Source organism: Contarinia nasturtii, unplaced genomic scaffold (assembly GCF_009176525.2).
Source record: "Contarinia nasturtii isolate CC-2019 unplaced genomic scaffold, AAFC_CNas_1.1 Cnas_scaffold_1500, whole genome shotgun sequence".
Classification (NCBI taxonomy): domain Eukaryota; kingdom Metazoa; phylum Arthropoda; class Insecta; order Diptera; family Cecidomyiidae; genus Contarinia; species Contarinia nasturtii.
This window is the reverse complement of record NW_022198836.1, coordinates 268885-288745: the sequence shown is the minus strand read 5'-3', so window position 1 is coordinate 288745 and position 19861 is coordinate 268885. Positions and strand designations below refer to the sequence as shown.

At 31.8% G+C, this 19861-nt stretch overlaps 1 protein-coding gene and 1 long non-coding RNA gene across 5 annotated transcripts in view; both read right to left on the bottom strand.

Annotated features, from left to right (window-relative positions):
- Window positions 1-261: 261 nt before the first annotated feature.
- LOC116346395 lies at window positions 262-5506 on the bottom strand. Its single transcript, XR_004201578.1, has 3 exons — window positions 5374-5506; window positions 3756-4245; window positions 262-407 (listed from the first exon to the last, which is right to left on the bottom strand). It is a non-coding gene; the product is annotated as an uncharacterized LOC116346395 (long non-coding RNA).
- A 9173-nt stretch (window positions 5507-14679) lies between these two features.
- The window catches only part of LOC116346430 (sodium/potassium-transporting ATPase subunit beta-2-like), a 17804-nt gene continuing 12622 nt past the window's right edge, over window positions 14680-19861 (bottom strand). For all 4 annotated transcript variants that reach the window (XM_031776476.1, XM_031776473.1, XM_031776474.1 and 1 more), the window contains 8 exons: window positions 19173-19319; window positions 19003-19113; window positions 18620-18696; window positions 18393-18491; window positions 18215-18316; window positions 18051-18133; window positions 14924-15066; window positions 14680-14845 (listed from right to left, as the gene is read on the bottom strand). In XM_031776476.1, the coding sequence (XP_031632336.1) occupies window positions 14796-14845; window positions 14924-15066; window positions 18051-18133; window positions 18215-18316; window positions 18393-18491; window positions 18620-18696; window positions 19003-19113; window positions 19173-19319 (812 nt within the window). In that variant the 3' untranslated portion in view covers window positions 14680-14795. The remainder of the gene's footprint in view (window positions 14846-14923; window positions 15067-18050; window positions 18134-18214; window positions 18317-18392; window positions 18492-18619; window positions 18697-19002; window positions 19114-19172; window positions 19320-19861) is intronic.

The following is a 19861-nucleotide window of genomic DNA, read 5'->3' as shown; positions in this document are numbered from 1 at the left end:
GTAGTTGCCTTCTTTACGAACGCAAACGAGCACCAATTTTCATTCTACAAACGAACACGTTTGATCGTAATGATCTTCTTTACGAACGCGAAAGAACACAAATAACAATTTTGACTATGGTTATTTTTTGGTCGATTTTGATGAAACTTCAATGATGTTATTTTTATGACATTTTAATTCCCAACTGATACACTTCTGATTCGGTCAAAAATATATTATATAATGTTGAATTTTTTGGATAAGGAATGATTTTTGTACTCACCTATCAATTAAGTAAAATGTCAAAGTCTGAATTACACAAAACACACCGACACACAAATCAGCGACTGCAAGGTTTGCCAAGAAGAAATTTGTGATTGATCTCAGTCTGCGTGACATTGTTACAACAAGAATAACCAATAAGTTTCCTGGACAGAAAAAAATGTTTTTATTCTCATCAAAAATGCAAGTTCAAAATTGTATATTTTCTTCAAATAATCATTAAAATAAAATATAATCTTCAAAACGGACATAATAATAATTGTAGCTCTTTTTTCTATATTTATTATACACTAAAGACCAAAAGATTTTATAAAATAGACCAATAACCAGATTTTTTGTTCAATATTTAAGTAGAAGTTGAATTGTGAAACAAATATCAATTTTTATCCGTAAAGTCCATTAGCGAGAACAAAATAAGCTTGGTGGTTTTTTCGGGCGTACTTTCCACTAAAGCTATTCCTCGTTTGGCAATGGAAATGAATACCTCGAAAATGGCAGTTTTTGAAGAAATGATTGAAAAAATCAAAGATATCGCTGATATTGAAAGATTGTGTTATTTAAGTGAAAAGTCTAAAATAAGCAGCTGACATCATTATATCACTCCAACATTTAGCCAAGAAAAATGCACTCAAACAATGGCTCAAAGTGAATGTTTTTATTGATTGTTATCTCACAAAACCTATACAATGCATTTGAATCAGTGATGTCTACGAACGCACTCGTATAAAAACTGTTCGTTCGTAGAAACATTTTTTTTCGAAGTCACCAATTTAGATTTTTGTGTGGAAAACGATGTGAAATTTGGCACAGATTTCGAAAAAAATATATTTTAAGAATTTGTATGTATGTTCGTAGTAATTTAATCACCATAAATTAACTTATTACAAGATTATTGTGAATTATATATTCTTACCAAAGTAAATAATTTCATTAAATAAATTCAAAGAAATTTCAATCAAAATAAAGAGGTTTTCGTACACAAGCTGACTTTTCCGCGTGGATCTCCATTTTGAAAATAAACTGAAACTTTGGTGTATGTATGGTTGCAGTAACTTAAAACACCGTGAAAACTTGTAAATCTTATTTTCTTATGAAAATATTTAATTCCAACAAGGATTGAAGAAATCAAAAATTGGGGGACCTTTCATACAAAATTTTGGACTTTTAACTCAAATTGGAACTTTTTCAAACTTCCAGTATATTATTTGTACATATGTGCTATTATTACGATATCATAAAGGCATGAGTCCAATAAAAAATCAAATAATTTGTTGTTTTTGAATTAAAAGTCTCTCAAATTGAAAAAAGCGCCAGAGACGGAACTAGTCATCTCTATATGGATGGTAGTGTAATGTTTCATGGCTGATGAACTGAATCTGATGATTTAGATCACTCATCCTTGTCGCACATATTGTTATCTCGGACTCGGTTTCTTTGGATCGGACTATGTTCAGTAATGCTATACAAATTGCTATGTGTGTCATAGTATGTGTGAATAATTCTGCCAGATCGAATTGATCCAGAGCACGCAATTTTGCATATAAAAGTGTTCAATTAGCACGAATACCATTGCCACATTCCAAACACTACACCACCTTGCATCTAGTTCACTAGATTATATAAATAATTTCAAATTTGAACGTTAACCACGAACGACAAAATATGATTAAAACAAATTACATAAACACATAAAATTGATTGTAAATGAATGAAATTTGTTGTTTTTGAAAAATATTGAGTAATTTAAATACAATATAAATCAAAGTTAATTTCTTTGATATATTGGTAGGAAACACAAAAAAGGTTAAAAGGTACTGAATTTTTGAGAGGAAAATCATAATTTTTCGAACTGAATCCGTCAGATGCTGACACAATTATATTATATATTTTAAGATGGCTATAGCTATTCATTTGAGGGATTTTTAAGGAGAATATTTAATATTCCAAAAAAATCCCATACAGAGTTACAGAAAAATCAATTAAGAAACACATCATATAACAGAATAGCGAAAAATGAAAACTTTAAAAAATGTTTTGTATGAAATTATGAGCCAACTAAGCAAGACGGTTATCACCATTGAATTTCTTGACCCCGAATTAGGCCAGAATGACTATTTGAATGGGAGCTATCGCGTAACCAAAATGGTGAAAAAATGTATACAGTTGTACTCCTTGTGGTCCCAAAACAGAGAGTAGAGTCAGATTTTGAATTCCGTTGGGGTAAGAATTATCCTGGCATTTTCAATGGATATCCCTATGGATCCACACTTTACACTGTTCAACCAATGTCGCTCATAATTTTACCGTATGGGAGGTTTCACTTTCATTTTTGGTTGACTTTTCATTATACTTTCATGGTGGAAACTGCATTTTTTCATGGTTTTCCAGTAAAATGAATGTGTTAAAAATTTCTTCATTTCTTGAATCTGGGAACTATAAGACATTATTTGCAAAGTGACCATAAAGATATGCCTCGAAATTCAAAAAAATATTTTTCCCAGGCTACACAGCGAGTAACATCAATATGCCCCAAAATCACCTTTCGTGATTTTACATGAAAGTCGTGTTTTTTAAATGGAATATCTATAAAAAACTTGTTTTTGGTGACTTTAAGTTAAAACTTAATCAATTTTAGTTTTTTTCCTTTAATTTTTTCAATTTCTAATTTTTTACGTATTAAGATAATAATAAATTGTATTGAAAAGAAAATTATTCATGCGAAAATGAACAGGTTTCCAATGTTCTTGCATTTTCCCGTCTCTAAGTTAAAACTTTTTTATTATTTATTGAATGACTTTATGATAATTTTATTTATTCAGTCTATGATGAAGACGGTGGAATAAAACTGTGAAAAAATGAATAAATTATTCCGAAACAAATCGTCCGATAGCGACATATAAGGTATCAAGTGTTCCAAGTGAAACACTTTGAATTTGACAGATGAGACAGTGTCGGATATTGTCAGTTTAGGTACTAGAAATTAGAAAACCTCTTTTCTTTCTGCGTACATTGAACGAAATTGCATTCATTTCATTACGTTCATTTCAACGTTGCATTCATTTCATTAACACCTTCATTTAGATATGAATTATTCGAATTAAGAAAAAATTCAAAATCACCAGATTATTATCGAACCATTTGAAGGTTAACTAATTTTATATAAATATCTTTTTTTATTCGAATTGGATTTTTATCTGGGTCAGAATATATTCATGGGACTGTTTTCATTCGATAATGCCCGGCTTTCAAAAATGTTTAAGCTTTTTTACTATGATTGTGAACGCACACGTGCGAATCTATGCAAATTTAAACACACTCTACCAATTGGTGAACTCAAGAGTTTTGAAACTATATTTAATTTTTAAATAAAAAAAAAATTTAATATTGGAAACATGTTAGATGAAGGCAATAAACAATCTTAGATTAAGTTGAAGATGAATTATGTTTTGGTTTACTATTTTCAAGTAATGTATTTTATAAAAACCTATACTCACCGAAAAAGCAACAGCAAAATACTAGGGTATATATAATTGTAAATATTACTCGAACATCGCCTCTATCAAAAACATGATCCTTTTTTAAAAGATCGTCATCTACAGTTATGAAACTGTAGTTATCAAAACTATGTAAGGACACATTCAATCGACCAGTTATATTAAAAAATGGTTCAGATGTTGTATTGAACAGTGTAAAATTCGCATTCGTTGTGTCACCGTTTATTAGTTTTGATGATGACAATAATGATCCGATTGTTAAGGCTTTGATATTTTGATCATTTAATGTTGACATTCTTGGACATAATAGTTCTTTTTCTAATTTTTTTAATGTCGTCTTTTACTTTCAAATCTCATATTATTTATATTAACATTCACTCTTCTTTAATTTTTATTATTATTATAATTTTTATTCAGAGACAAAAGCGTTCCTTGAGCCAGTGTTGAAGTATTCCTTTAAAACTTGATAAGAAAGTTTCTAACATAGAATCTGGAAATGTGTTTGTGGGAATAAAGAAACGAGCTATGAATAACGCACGTTGAAAAAGAAAAACTTCAAAAATGCAATATAGAGTGCAACACAATCAATGATGCGGATTCACTTTTTTAGCGTGCTCTGTTCAAAGTGCGTTTCTATATTTATATTTTATAGTTGGTTGAGAATGTGCGAGAAAAATTTTCATTTGGGGAAAAAAATTCTTATTCAAATCACAGCTGGAATTTCGCACATTACTGGTTCAAACTACAAGAATAATTTTCACAGTAGCCGGCATGTAAAATAAATCAAATAAAAATGTTCATTGATTAAAAGAAAAGTAGAAATTCATTCAAACAAAAATGATCGATTCAAAATCAATTTCACTTAATTTTTGCAATGACTACTTGTGATTCGCCATCGTGGTAATTTACATTCCGTACACCAAACTTTTTAACCGCATTAGCTTTAATTTGAAATAATGTAATTATTTTTCATAATTTCATCCAATTCCTTTTTAATTTTGTTTAATCATCAATTAATTTTTTTAAGGAAATCTATTTAGGAGAATATTTCACTATAATTCCGCTAATGGTGAAATATTAGCCCATTCACATTTTTTACAACTAAAAATGATTTTAACCCTCTAGTGCATAGCCCTGCCTTTAGGCATGGTGTACAAATTATTGTCTAAAATATATAATTAAAAAAAAAAGATTTTATTTATGAATTAAAATACATTCAGTAGGGTTCAGGCTTTCATTTTCCGGTCATTTGACAACTGGATGTAAATCGGTTGTTTATTTATAAACACGGTTGTACTCGAAAACAGAAATTTGACAAAAAAAATTATCATTTTCTTTGTTTATAGCAGTTTTACTGCAGTTTAAACAATGGTTTTGATTGTTCTCGAATTTTGTCAATAGCATTTTTTGAGAAAACCATGCGATTTTTTGAATTTCGATTATTTTTTTAAGGAATTATAAACCAAAACAATCATAGAAAAATAAGTCTCATGTCGAAAAAAAATTAATGCATTAGAGGGTTAAGAAAATTACGTAAATATATTTTTTACTCCAGAGCTTTTAGAATCAAAAAATATTGTTTATTTGTTAACACACATTATTTATATTTTTCACATACACGTCTTTCAATTGTTGAAACAAATGATGTCTGTCTTTCGTTAACATCTTGAAATCGATAGGGGATAAATTTTAATACATAACGCGTTACGTTTTACGACTGAAGAAGTTAAAAAAATTGCGTCTGATATTGAGTAAATCGGAATCAACACTAAATTGTAAAACTCGGTATCTCCTACACAAATATTAAATATATATCGTAATTTTCTCCTAAAATATTGTACACCTACACATTTAAAGCAAGTATACGGAAATCAGGGACTAAATTTTGTTCAAGTTATATTTTGTTCTTAAAAATGAATATAAGCCTAATTTCGTTAATATGACAAAAGAGGAGATTTTGAAGGGGAATCATTGACATGCGCAAAAATGTTCCCTATTTGAATACCAAGAAATGGATAAAGTGCAGCAGATTTGTTCATATTTCAAAAAATTGAATTCATTAAAAAAATACATATAACATGAAAAAATTATATTTAAAATATATAAAATTCTCTCATTTCTAATCACACACTGAGTTCGTTATTGCGAAAGCAATGATTATAGAATTAGAGAATTAGAAGATACATAAACAATAAAGTAGTAGAAAAGTGGTGCACAAAAATCATGAGGATGGCAGTTCCCCAAGTGACGCAATACCAACATATATATATATATATTATATATATGAATGGGTTAGGATTAAAGTGAGCTGAAATTTTCATATAAAATAATCCTAGGGGGGAGACACAAACGATTAAACCATGATTCCAATATAAAAACACTAATCCTACTATTCCACCAATCCGTCATTTCATTGTCAAATGTGATGTCACATTTCGCCGGTATTCACTTTGTTGAAAACTTATTTATCGACACTGGAGTATGACATTTTTTTTTATTGATAATTGAAATTATTTTTTTCATCAATAAAATTTTGAGAAAGTGTATCTATTGTTTTGTAAATTTGTAATCGACTTTTGAACTAAAAAATATTTCAAAAAAGAACAAATTACTATTTCAAAAAAAGTTTAATGCCTTTATCAAATTCTGTACTATCGATTACAAAAACATTGAATCTAACCCATTTTCGCTATTCCATACATGGGATTAGTGAATCCATGTGAATCCAGCTACTGAATTCTCTATTCCACTTTAATTTCTCGAATTTTTACACTAAAAGTCTAATCCTATTCCACGTGTCTACCCCCTAGAAATAATCTCAATCATGAAATCATTTTCATTTTTTTTTCATTTCGAATTTCTTTTATTTAAATATAAATTAATTTTTTATTTACAAGCTAAAGGAACAATTGGTTACTTGTTTTATAATTTAATTTAGCTCTGCATTCATTGCTTTGAATTTTTCAGAGATCTACATTTGCTTATAATTAGTTTTGTGATTTGGTTGATTTTATTTTTTATTTAATTTCACTTAGAGGGAAAAGTTGAAAAAAAACCTCTATATTGCATTTTCTGTATTTTGTATGATCGAATATGTGGTGTATGTGGGTGAATGGATGATGAATGAAATTTAAATAAATAAATAAATAACCCAAACTAATCGTAGTGATTAGGTGGGAATTTAATAGAGATATAATTAAAACTAAGACGTTAGGTCCATTTCTAAATTCATCTACATATTGTTAGGAGGTTTCTATAGAAAATTGCATTATCGTTCAAGAATAATTTGTCTTCATTCTCCAGATATCTAATGTATGTTGGAGGTTTGCTACTGTCATAATTAATATTTCCCATGTAGTTTTCTTCATATCTTAAATATGCTTGATAGTCCTCATCAAGGTTTATTTTATCCAGAAATTTTGTTGTGTTTTTGATTAATTCCCCTTCAATGGGAATTACGTTACATTCATTGTAAACATCCTCGTTTTTGAAATATTTAACCGAGTCTGGTTTTCGATTTAACCCAGAGGATGCTCTCAATATATTTCTTTCTATTAATGCAATTCTGTTGATTTGATTTTTCGAAATTTGCATCCATATGAGTCGAAGCCTGATCATGCCCGTAGCCAACAACACCTCTAATGCGTATTCTGAGTACTAATTGACGTTTGTGACAATATGGCCGTCACGGTTTGGCAAAATCATAATGAATCGATTAAACTGCGTTAAACTGTTAAAATAAAACAGTAGAAATAAATAGATTTTAATTTTTTACATTTTTGAAAATAAAAAATCTTTTATTTTTTAATTTTGTGTGATTCACAATATTCAAAAATATTAAATCAATAAAAATAAATTGGTTGGCATAACCTCACTTTTGTGTCACAATCGTGATAATTATAAAAATATTTTCATTTTTTACATTTAAAAAAAAAATTGTTTGTTTTGTTTTGTAGTTTCAGGTAGTTTCGTGAGATTTACTGCACAATATTCAAAAATATTAAATTAATAAAAAATGAAGTGGTTGATATAACCTCACTTTCGTGAGAAAGAATCATTAAAATTTGGCATAAATTTTTACTTGCTATTTTTTTTAAACAAATTCGATATCATATCATTTCTGAAAGATTTTTACTGTTTCTTGAATTTATTGCCAATTCAATTTCTACCACACTCACGAAATTTTTGTTGATTTCCGTTTCGTTGTTCTCATGCAGGTTGTTCATATGGATGATCGCAAAATTGGTGAATTTTCCTTCCTCAAATGTATCGGCTATATATGTGTTCACTCTTTATGTTTTCAATCATCTCTAATGAGTTTATGTTTTCAATCATTATGTAAAAATAAATGACCAACTAAACTGAGATGACAATAAAAGAGCAACATGATTCATGTTGGTCTTTTATTTTCACTCTAAATATGTTGAACTTTTATTTTTACGCTGCGCACGGTGGTGTTTCATTTTCAAAGCAAATAAGTTCCCGTTTTATTGGAAGTCGTATCAAGTTGGTATTTTATTTACATTTTTATCATGTTGAATTTTTATTTATTCCAGCGGTCTTCCGTTTTTTTCATACAAGCCTTCCATGTAGATTATGAAAATCGCAAGAAAAAAATATTAATTTTTTTTCTTTGATTTATAAATACTACGCAATTTTCAGTATCACATGGGTCAATCAGAATGAAAAAAATCGAGTTCCTTATCATCTAAATCACGATTGGAATCCGCCTACTATTCAATAGGTGTCCTTTGGCTGCTACATGGGAAGTTTATATGAAACTTTCGGAGACTCGGTATAGAGCACAAAAAAGTTAAAAAAAATCAATGCTCGAACACAAGCAAATAGTCTATATCATCGGATGTGATCAGAACTAGGATCAGAATGTGAATATTTGCTTTCTTAGTCACACATATTTTGCTTGGTAAATCGTTTTCTTATGCTGTCTCGCTCACTCTTGCATGTATGAATGTTTACAATCGACATTCTATTCACACAGAACTCGCACTTATATTTTGCTGCGCAATAAAAATTGTCGACACAAAACTCAAAGCGATGACCAAAATACATTCATTGTCAACCATTTTTATTGCGCAGCAAAATATAAGTGCGAGTTGTATGTGAATAGAATGTCCGTTGTAAACATTCATACATGCTAGAGCAAGACAGCATTGGACAATTTGGGTGACAGAGATGACAAATTTTTACGTTCTGATCACACCACATGATATGGACCATTTAGTGGTGTTCGAGAATTGAGAAAAAAAATCAGATTTTTTTTTCACTTTTGTGCTTATAGTTTTGCGTTTTGCGATATCATAATAAATTTTTATTACGATGATATTGGGTGTATGCATTAAAAAAGGGAATTTTTTTGGTGAGAAGATACATTTATTTATAAACAACTGTACAATATTTTTTAACCAATGTATTGCCCATCGTTAGCTATGACTTCGGCCCATCTTCTTGGTAGCTTGTCGATTCCGCGATTTTGAGGCTATCCATTCATCGATCCATTTTCGCACTCCTTCAGGATTTCGAAACGATATCTCGGACAAACCCATTTGCATCGATCGAAACAAGTGGTAGTCAGAAGGAGCAAGGTCTGGAGAGTACGCGGGTTGATCAAGCCGATCCCAACCGAAGTCTTGTACTTTTTTTTAACGATGTCTGCTCGATGTGGCCTGGCATTATCCGTGGCCGTTCAATCTTCAATGCATGGTCCATTTTGATTAATTGCATGCGGTAGCGTTGGGCTGTAACCGTTTCACCTGGTTTTAGCAGCTCATAATACACGACACCTTTTTGATCTCACCAAATGCACAGCATGACCTTCTTGCAATGAATGTCTCGTTTTGACTGCGATGGTCCTGGTTGGCCTGGATCAACATACGCTCCTTTACGTTTGGGATTGTCGTAATAGACCCACTTTTCATCGCCCGTGACAATTCGACTCAAAAAACTATGTTTCTTGTGCTCGGCAAGATGCTGTTTGCATGCTGTGATTCGTGCTCTCAATTGATTTTCATTGATTTGATGTGGTACCCATTTTCCCAACTTTCGAATCTTTCCCATTGCATGTAGACGTCTAGAAATGGTTGCCTGGTCGACATTCAACGCCATTGCAAGTTCTTTCTGCGTTTGACATGGATCATCGTCCAATAATGCTTGCAAATCCTCATATTCCAACTTTTTTGGCTGACCTGGTCGTTCTTTGTCACGCACATCAAAATCACCACTTTTGAAGCGTTGAAACCAGTCGTAACATTTTGATTTTGCGAGAGCATGTTTGCCATAAGTTTCCATAAGCAAACGATGACTTTCAGCTGCAGTTTTCTTAGAAAAAAAGTGACCCAACAAAACTTCGCGCAAATGCTGGTTTTTGCGCCAATTTTCAAAATTTTCCATGGTTGTAAAAAAATATGCTGCGCACAAACAAATGAAACACTTTTATTAGGATTCATCTTGATAAATACCGTAAGCGAATACCAATAGGCGTCATTTGGCTATTGCAAGGCGAGTTTAAATGAAACTCTCGGAGACTCGGTAAAGCGCACAAAAAGTGAAAGAAAAGAACATTGTTTTTCTCAATTCTCGTACAACAGTGCATTTTTCATAAATTTTCGCACTTTTCAGCTGTACTCCACTTTCCCGTATACAGCGAGTCTTGTTCTTGCGTTTTTTATAGTTTTTATTGCTATACTATTAGTTTTTCTATTTTTAATATTTATTTTAATGATTTTTATTTGGCACGGTAAAAAAAATGCAGCCAGTCAAGTCAGCTGTCAAACATCAATGATCATATTGGTAGTGCAACTTAAAAATTTCGTTTTTTTTTTGGTAAAAATAAAACTTTATTTTATAAATTCTGTAAATAACATGTCATTCAAAGTATTGGCCATCAGAAGCTATAACCTTTTCCCATCTTTCTGGCAGCATATGGATTCCGCGCCAAAAGAACTGCTCATTTTTTGAGGTTAGGCAGTGTTTGCGAAATTTGTGAATTCATTATTTATTCTCAAAATATGTGTTTATATGTATGGGTGAGCCGTATTTGAACGAAGTGTGTGGACAGTGGCTACGAATTGTATGAGAACCGACCACGCACAGTGACGTACTCGCTATTTCTTTTATACACAGTAGAATTCGGCTGAATCATAGCGGTTTACATATGCATGAGCAGAAATAGCGAATATGTAGTTTTTAACCGGTTGAGCAATATGAGGCCGAGCGTTGTCATGATGGAAAATTATTGACTCATGTCCGGTTGCATATTCTGGCCGTTTTTTGTTCAAGGCTCTCTTTAAACGGATCAATTGTGTTCGATACAGGTCTCCCGTGATCGTTTCACCCGATTTTACCAGCTCATAATAGAGGACACCCTTCTGATTCCACCAAATACAGAGCATTACCTTAGCACAATGAATATCTTGCTTGGGCGTTGATTTTGCTCGTTTACCGCGCTTCCTATACAATTTCTTACGCTTCGGGTTTCATCATGAATCCATTTTTCATCACCAGTAACAATTCGATGCAAAAATGCTTCCTTTTGTGGCGCTCAAGCAGTATTTCGGACATGCAAAATCATCTTTCAACGTCTCTTGGTTTCAATTCATGTGGTATCCAATTTCCTTGCTTTTGAATGAATCCTAATGCTTTTAAATGTTTTGAAATGGCTTGGTGAGTTTTGAAATGGCTTTTGAACGCAATAAAAAACTTGTGTGTATAAACTTGTATTCACTTCGACAGATGGAATTTAATTTTTTTTTTTGACGCTCTTTAAGATACACTTGTTGTCACTGGCAAAAAAAATGGCGCGTTTGATACATTAGAAGTTGACACAAATAGGACATTTTTAAGTTGCACTACCAATAGTATACATTTCTCGTCATTCGAAACAATAATATTCGACTTGAGCGGAAAAGTTCGTCTTGTAGTGTAGAACTTTTTAAATCGACGATTCCATATGAAATTGATCAAACTCTGGAAGCATGGTAAAATTTTGTGCTCAAATTTTGTATATAGGTTGGCCCTCATGAGAAACTAAGATAGCCAAAATTTGGGACCCAACTTTTCACAAAGTCGTAAAAAATCAAGGAATCAATTTTCGAAAAAATGGTCAAAAATCGAAAAAATTGCATTTTTTCATTCAATATCATTTTGAAACTTTTATTTAAATACCCGGACATATGTATATCGTTGGAAAGGTAATCGATAGGGCTATCCGAGGGTGCCCCCTTTGATCCCTCTGCCCCCCAATGGGTAAAAAAATCGGTTTGAAATATTAAAAGTGAAAAATCGGCTTTATGCGTGGTTTTTTTTCTCGATTTTTTCGCTCTTTTTATTGGTCATTGGCCGATCGATAACCGATGTGAAATCACTTTGTGAAATCACGATGTGAAAGTCCATTCTGGGAGAAATTCTCGAAAAATTGGTCAAAACCCTTCCCCCATAGCAATTTTTACTTTGACCCGATTTTTTTGACCCAATAGGGGGCAGGGGACCTACGGAGGGCACCGTCGAATAGCCCCTTCAATTACCTTTCCAACGATATGTAAAATGATTATTTCGTTGTTATACGTATTCAAAAGGTAAGAGCGCACAATTTTACACAATTTTGAAGTGTTCTGGTTAAGTTGTTTTCATTTTAATGGAGCGTCGTATCACTAATAATAATTTAATGACGTCGAAAATTTTTGAATCCAAAATACTTACGTTCGAATTTAATTAAATGTACCAGAAAATGATAAAAAGTTGAAGTAAAGTGAGTTTAAATATGAAATATTACTTCAATAGAGCAGGAAAATCAAGAACAATAAGCTGCAGACATTTTGAAATGAAAATCATTTATAACAGGATGCTCAAGTTTTTTTTGTAAGCATGAAAATATTTTTTTTTTATGAGCGGTATCTCGGAATTGGTTTCGTTTTGTGTGAACGAAACGTAGTAATCGGAACGTTCCGAGAATGGTTTGTATGGTGAAGTATGTGTACGTGAATAGCAATGCACACTAATACACACACAGCCATTGTACGGTCGTGTGTATACTGCACAGTGTAAACCTTTTAAGAACGTTCCGCTTGCTTCAGTTCGTTCGGTAAGTGAACCAATGAAATGGTTTGTTTTTGGTTCACTTCACTGAGATAGACAAAAGATAGACATAGCTTCTGACCAGAGGTGCAAAGGGACCGATATTCCAGGATAAGATAATTTGTAAGTTATAAGAATAGTATCTAGATAAAATAAAAGTTGAAGTTATCTTACCAAGCCAAGCTCAATTCAAGCGAATGGAAATGTATATTTTTTTAATACTAAAATAGCAAAAATTTAAGAACTATAAATAAAGATACATCAGTAGATATTGTTCAAAACAAAAAAACTTATCCATTTATTTATCTAGTTTTGTATATAAAAATCCTTCCAGAAGGGGAAGCACAAAAATAACGGAAATAATGATCTTTTCAACTGCAATCTTCAAGTATGTCATTTACGGTGATATTTGTTTTACTAGTAGTCAAGTGTAGATAAAATTTAGTATCCATGCTATGAAGTTACACACAAAAAAGTAGTAATAGAGCATTTATTGGCACATGTCAATAGTACAGCGTTTAATTGACATTTGTCAGCATTTGCTCTCAGATGCTACTAAACACAGAGATCGGGACGCTTCACTTTGGACGCTCTGATAAACGAACCGATCGGTCAGATGTTTGTGACACCAACCAAATTGCCATAAGGCCAGCCGCTCCTTACAAAATGAATGTTGATAGAAGTGAGCAATTGCATCTGAAATGAATGAACCAAAATCGTCAGAGAAACAATAAAATTAATGAGCTAAAATTAATTAGAAGCGCTTATCAAAATTGCTTACAATAACCATCACTTTTGGTGGTTGTTTCGATCGCTTCGGAGCACAAGCATATTTACATATTGCGTCCAATGTAATTGTACCGATACAATTCTAGTGCTGGGAAGCGACCGAAGCGCTTATCAAAATTGCTTACAATAACCATCAATTTTGGTGGTTGTTCGATCGCGTTAATAACTATAGTTGACATTTATTTAAATCGCTTGACATTTGTAAAATGCGCTTCGATCGCTTCCCAGCACTAGAATTGTATCGCTACAATTGCATTGGACGCAATATGTAAATATGCTTGTGCCCCGAAGCGATCGAAACAACCACCAAAATTGATGGTTATTGAATTTTCGTGTGCTTTCAAATGTTGCAGCCCGTCATTTCTGATTGATTTTCTTCGATTTTCACTTGTTTCGCTTTCGATTTCGTTTTCATTTTTGATACACTGACACAATTTTCTTTTAAATTATCTCGCAGGACATGTGCAGTAATGGCTACCTACCAATCTGACTAAAATTCATACTACAATTAATGCCATTTGACAGCTGTCAAATGTGTTATGTATTAAATCTACTAGAGCACAATTCTTTTTGTTGAGAGCGTCTGATTTACAGGAATATATTTATGTTATTCAATTTATTTCCAGTTCACGTTAATTTTTATTGTTTCTCTGACGATTTTGGCGCATTCATTTCAGATTCAATTGCTCACTTTAGTCAACATTCATTTTGTAAGGAGCGGCTGGTCTTATGGCAATTTGGTTGGTGTCGCAAACTTCTGACAGGTTCGTTCATTGGAGCGTCCGAAGTGAAGCGTCCCGATCTCTGTGTTTAGTAGCATCTGAGAGCATTTATTGACAAATGTCAATTAAACGCTGTACTATTGACATGTGCCAATAAATGCTCTATTACTACTTTTTTGTGTGTACATACATTTGTATAGGCAAAAAAGTTAGAATCAGTACAAAAACAATCAACCATTTTTGTCTAAATATTGTGAAGCAAGCGTGTTAAACTTAATTAAATGAACTACATAAATTATTTGAAATATATATTCTAAATGAGATTATTTGCAACAAAATGGGAGATATTTATTCAAAAGATAAGTACAATAACAACTCAAGATAAAACATTAATGATGATTCTCGATATTTAGAAGAAATTGGTCTACAAAAAAAATTTCTAGTCAATCATCAATTCGAAGTGAATGGAGCCCTGACGATCTCTTAAACCTGAAACGATAAACAATATTTAATATTAAGTTCGTTTAAATTCAAATTTAATCATCAACATCAATCGAAATAGTTGACCTCCACGATAAACAATATTTTTAGCCCAAGCTATACATTCAACATTGATATTTTTGTTTCTTTGTGGTGATTCGAATTGTACCGAAATCAAAGGACTTAAATATCCTTCTTTATTTTTGTACGGGAAAAAATAATGAGGAAATCTACAATTATATACAAGATATAAATTATAATAAATGAATAAATAAATAAATAAATAATTATGTATTATAGAGTGTTTCCCATATCTATAATTAAAAAAATGGTATGTTTCAATTTAAAGAGCATAAAATTCTGTTTCAAATCGTAGCATTAATGTAAAGCACCGATTGATATTGACACTTTCCGAAGCAAAAAACTCTTTAAAGCAAAAATTGTCTAATATCTAAATATTGAATTGGTATTATTGATGTGAGCCGAGCCTTATGACATTTGATGATCATTTCATACCGAGAACACGCCGCTTCATTGATACCGAGAACACGTTCGGCGTTGTGAATAGCAAGTCAACAAATCAATCTTTCACTTTATTACGATTTAAACTACAGCAGTGTAAATTCCAATTTAACGCTTCAATTATTCTACGATTTTGCTAATAATTCATATTATTTTCGATATACGTGCATTTTGTATCGATTTGATCCGAATTTTTCAACACTTGACCAATCGATTGACAAATTGTTGAATTCAAGTCACCAGTGTGAATAAACTTAATCATTTTATTACCGTGAAAAATATGGTGACCGCACTAATTCCCGAAACATATTTCCCGAAATACATTTTCCCGAAATTGTAAAATAAGCCTTTTTCCCGAAAAGGATATTTTTCCGAAAGACAATTTCCCGAAAAAACTTTTTCCCGAATTTTTTTTCCCGAATTTTTTTTCCCGAGTTTTTTTCCGGAAGACATTTTGACAATTCTATACCAAATTGCTCAATTTTTTTAAAGTTCTTTAACTGTGGTTAAGATTTCTCATGAACTAAGTCTGATGAAGTTTTAGTCTGAAGAAGAGTGAACTTTTTCCGAATCTCAAATCAAATTCGGGAAATCAACTTTCGGGAAATTGTATTTTCGCGAATCATTTTCGGGAAAAAATTCGTTCGGGAAAAGCTATTATTTTTAATGATAAATCAAAATTGAAATACGTGCTTATTTCAAGCAGTTAATAAGTTCCTCTACAACTTATTGTGAAATTCATTTTTATTTCAAAGCACGTGGATACTACATGGATCAATAAGTTTTTAGAATCGGACACTAGATGGCGACACAAGTAAATATTCATCTCGTTTTTAGAAAGAGCCATCCTTCAAACCTCCAAATATGACATTTGAGCCAAATCCGTTCACTGACTCTATTACTGAGAAGTTACAGCACTTAATCGAACATAACCTCAAAATGTCCAAATTTTCCATTTCATCTCTTTATCTCAAGGAGTCGACTGAATTTTAAAACTATTTCTGCACCGGTGATAGATAAAGGTCCCACCAGTCCACACCAGAAATATGAAATGCATACGTTTTCTACTTCGTGAAATATTGCCATCATTTGTATGGCTTCCCGAGATGATTTTTGGTCACATTACTAAAGTGTACATTTTCTCAATAAAAACTGTATTTCCTTGATTCAAAAAGTTCAAAAACGACATGGATTATTCTTTTGGCATCGCTTCGTCCCATTCAAGATGATAAAGCAATATTTTGAACAATACACTTCCAAGGAATGCGAGCTAAAGCCAAAAATTCGATTTTTTTACCTTTTGAGGTTATGTCTATAATTGGTGACTGTCGCGACCATCCATTGTCTCATAATGTAAGTAAAACTACTTACTAAATGGATTCAAACAGACATCAGCGGTTACAAATAAATAAAAATATCAACTTGATTATTGCATAAAATCCTTGCGACATCGCTATAAAGTTGAAACTTGATTTCACTTTGGGCCAATTCGGAAACTCGTTGCGAGTGAATTTTTTTGCCCAAAGATTGGGAAAGTAATAAATTTACAAAACTATTCTACGAAATGCTTGGGATCTATTCCAGATTATTCACGCGAATAATGCAGTCTTTCATGGCGATATATTGGATTCATTCAAACATCTCTTCAAAAACTGCCATTTCGAGGCGTCCATTTTCTCCGTCTGTACGACCACATGTAAATTCAACAGACTACTTCTAAATGGCCCTAATCGATAGTAGAGAGTCCAAGCAATACCAGCTAGCTCAGTTTTGGTTTCGCTGATGGGTATAACAAACAAAAATTTATAGTTGTTCAATAAATGAATTTTTGATTTTTTTGCATTTCAAGAGTTGTAACTTCTGAGTCAGTGAACGCAGTACATAATTCTGTTGCGTGAAGTGGTGAAATTCATTTCAAGCGGTGATGCCCATTTTGAATTGGTTCCATTGTTCATAGAAGAGAAACAGTTATTGTTTGAGCTCAAATTGAATCTGAATACTCATAGTATGCGTTACATTGATTTCTTCTCTAAATCACTGCCATTGTTATCAATCCGAAGATTTTTGTCATTTCTGTGTGCTGCATCATTTTGTGTGTGTACCAAAGAAGGAGATAGATTCTTGTTCTGTTGTCGCTCGAAAAAAATGAATTTAAAACATGTGTGTGCGTGTGTGCATATTTGTGCAGGAGATTTATTAATTCGTAAATTTCTATAAAAAATCTCGATATTTTTGTGTCTCAGCCATGAAAAATCAAATTGCTTGGACTTCCAATACCTGCTGCAATCAACCGATATTGGAATCAAATCAACGCCGATGCCGCCGTGGACATATCCGAGCCAGAGTTCAAATAGCAGCCAACTAATCATCACAATACCTTACAATAAAATAAAATAAATCATAAGTAACATTTGTTACGTAACTGCTATCCCGAATATGTGGGTTAGTTATGCACAAAAAAAGTCATTTCCCATTTGGTTGAGATGGCTGTGCGGGAGTACAAACGGAGCGTTTTTCCATTGTAAGTATCATTAGATTTTGAAAACAGTTTTTTGCTTCGGGAAGTGCTAACATCAATCGCTTCGTTGTATAAATGCCATTAACTACCATAGAATTTTGCCTACTTTAAATTAATAATTACCATTTTTCTATTTACAGATATGGGAAACACCCTTGTATAATGAATTTTTACCCTCTAGGTGAAATTGAAATCTTTCCAATGGAATCTTTGTCACTTGGATTCTGTCCTTCACATGAAATAAACACTTGATTTTGCTGTTGAATAAAAAAAAAATATTTATAAAATATTATTGTCACCATAAAATATTATTGGTATACGTAATGCATCTTTTTCACCTCTTTCTCTTGCAGAGATTTGATATATAATTTAAGATCATTGGGCATATTTTCTGGAAGAGCTGTATCCCCAAAAAACGGTTCCGGTGTCCAATTGAAAATCTATTTATCAAATATGTGCATATAAAACATATTAAAGGTTCAAACGTTCTATAATATTTACGTTATTTTTACACACCCTATTTAATTTCAAGAATATACATGGCTGGGAACTGTTGTAACCGTATGAGTTTGCTGCGGTGCATTGTCCAAAATGACTAAGATTTACCCTGCACACCTATTCGGAAAATATTGTATTTATATAATCTTTGAATATTCCTATAATTTTTAAAGACACTATAGAAAAAAATCCTATAGAATTGCTATGAAGTTATTGAGTTTTTTATTTCTTTTCAAAGTACTTACTTTATCAGCTGAAGGCAAGTTTTCAAAATCGCAATTCACGGAATTTTCATGTGGATGGAGTGTTGCTTCCTCGTATGCTTTTTTAAAAATAAAATACCAGTCAACGAAGGAATAAAAAAATGTATTTATAAGAAAATTCAGTATTCGAGTAGAATTTCATTGCAAATGATATTGTAAAATAATTGAATCGGTTAGAATATGCATGAGCTAAAGAAATTTGTTGAAGGTAAAGAGCAACATGTTCATATAAAAAATGTATGGGCACGTTGCAGTATTATTTTGACAAATTTCTTGAGGTCACGAATATTCTAGCCGGTTCAATTGTGATACATTCAGTCTGTTATAAGATGGCGAAATGAAAAAATAAAAAAATGTATACTTACGATACAAAAATGAATCAATCAAATCGACATAATTTTTTATAGTTGATGCGTTTCTACTGTTTAACCAAACCAAAGAGCCCTGAGATATATTTAAAGGCATAGGTCTAAAGCCTATTATAATAGTTATAATATTAATATTGATTTATTATAATAAATGAAAGTGCTATCACCTAAACCAGGGTTATCACCTATTCGCGATTCATTCAATGTCCACTTAGGAACTTTTTTATCCAATGTCCATAAAAGACTTTGCATGCATATTGCAAATAACGCAGCGAGAATTATATAAAATATCGAGTAGAAAAGAAGAAGTTCACCTGTAATATTGAAATGTGCCGATGGAAATTAAAAAATGTACTTTGAAATTTTTAGCCAGATTTAGTTTTCTCTAAAATGTAGACGTATGATTATGTTGAAAAATAGCGGCTGGAAATAGCCACTAGATTGCGTCTGCGATATGCGTCTACTGCGTGCAACAACACTTCATTTTTTGCCATTTTCTATAATACAATCTGTTTACTGGTTTTAAAAATAAAATTTTCGGTCTTCTCATTTCAAAGTACACATCTGAATTTCCAATTGGGTAATCGATTAATATTATAAAATTAATATTTCCCTTTTCCAAGAAACATTCTGTAAAATGTTAACGTATTATTTGTTGGAATATAATCTAGGATACTTTGACAACTATTTTCATAGCAATCGAATAAAAACCAATTTTTTCGAAATATTATTCCAAAAGAATGGTTTCAAGCCGAAAAATCTAAAAAAATTGAACTAATTTCTCAAAACGGTTACCACCATTGAATTTCTCGGGTCCGAATTATGTAAAATCAGTTGTCAAAGTAAACAAACAAAG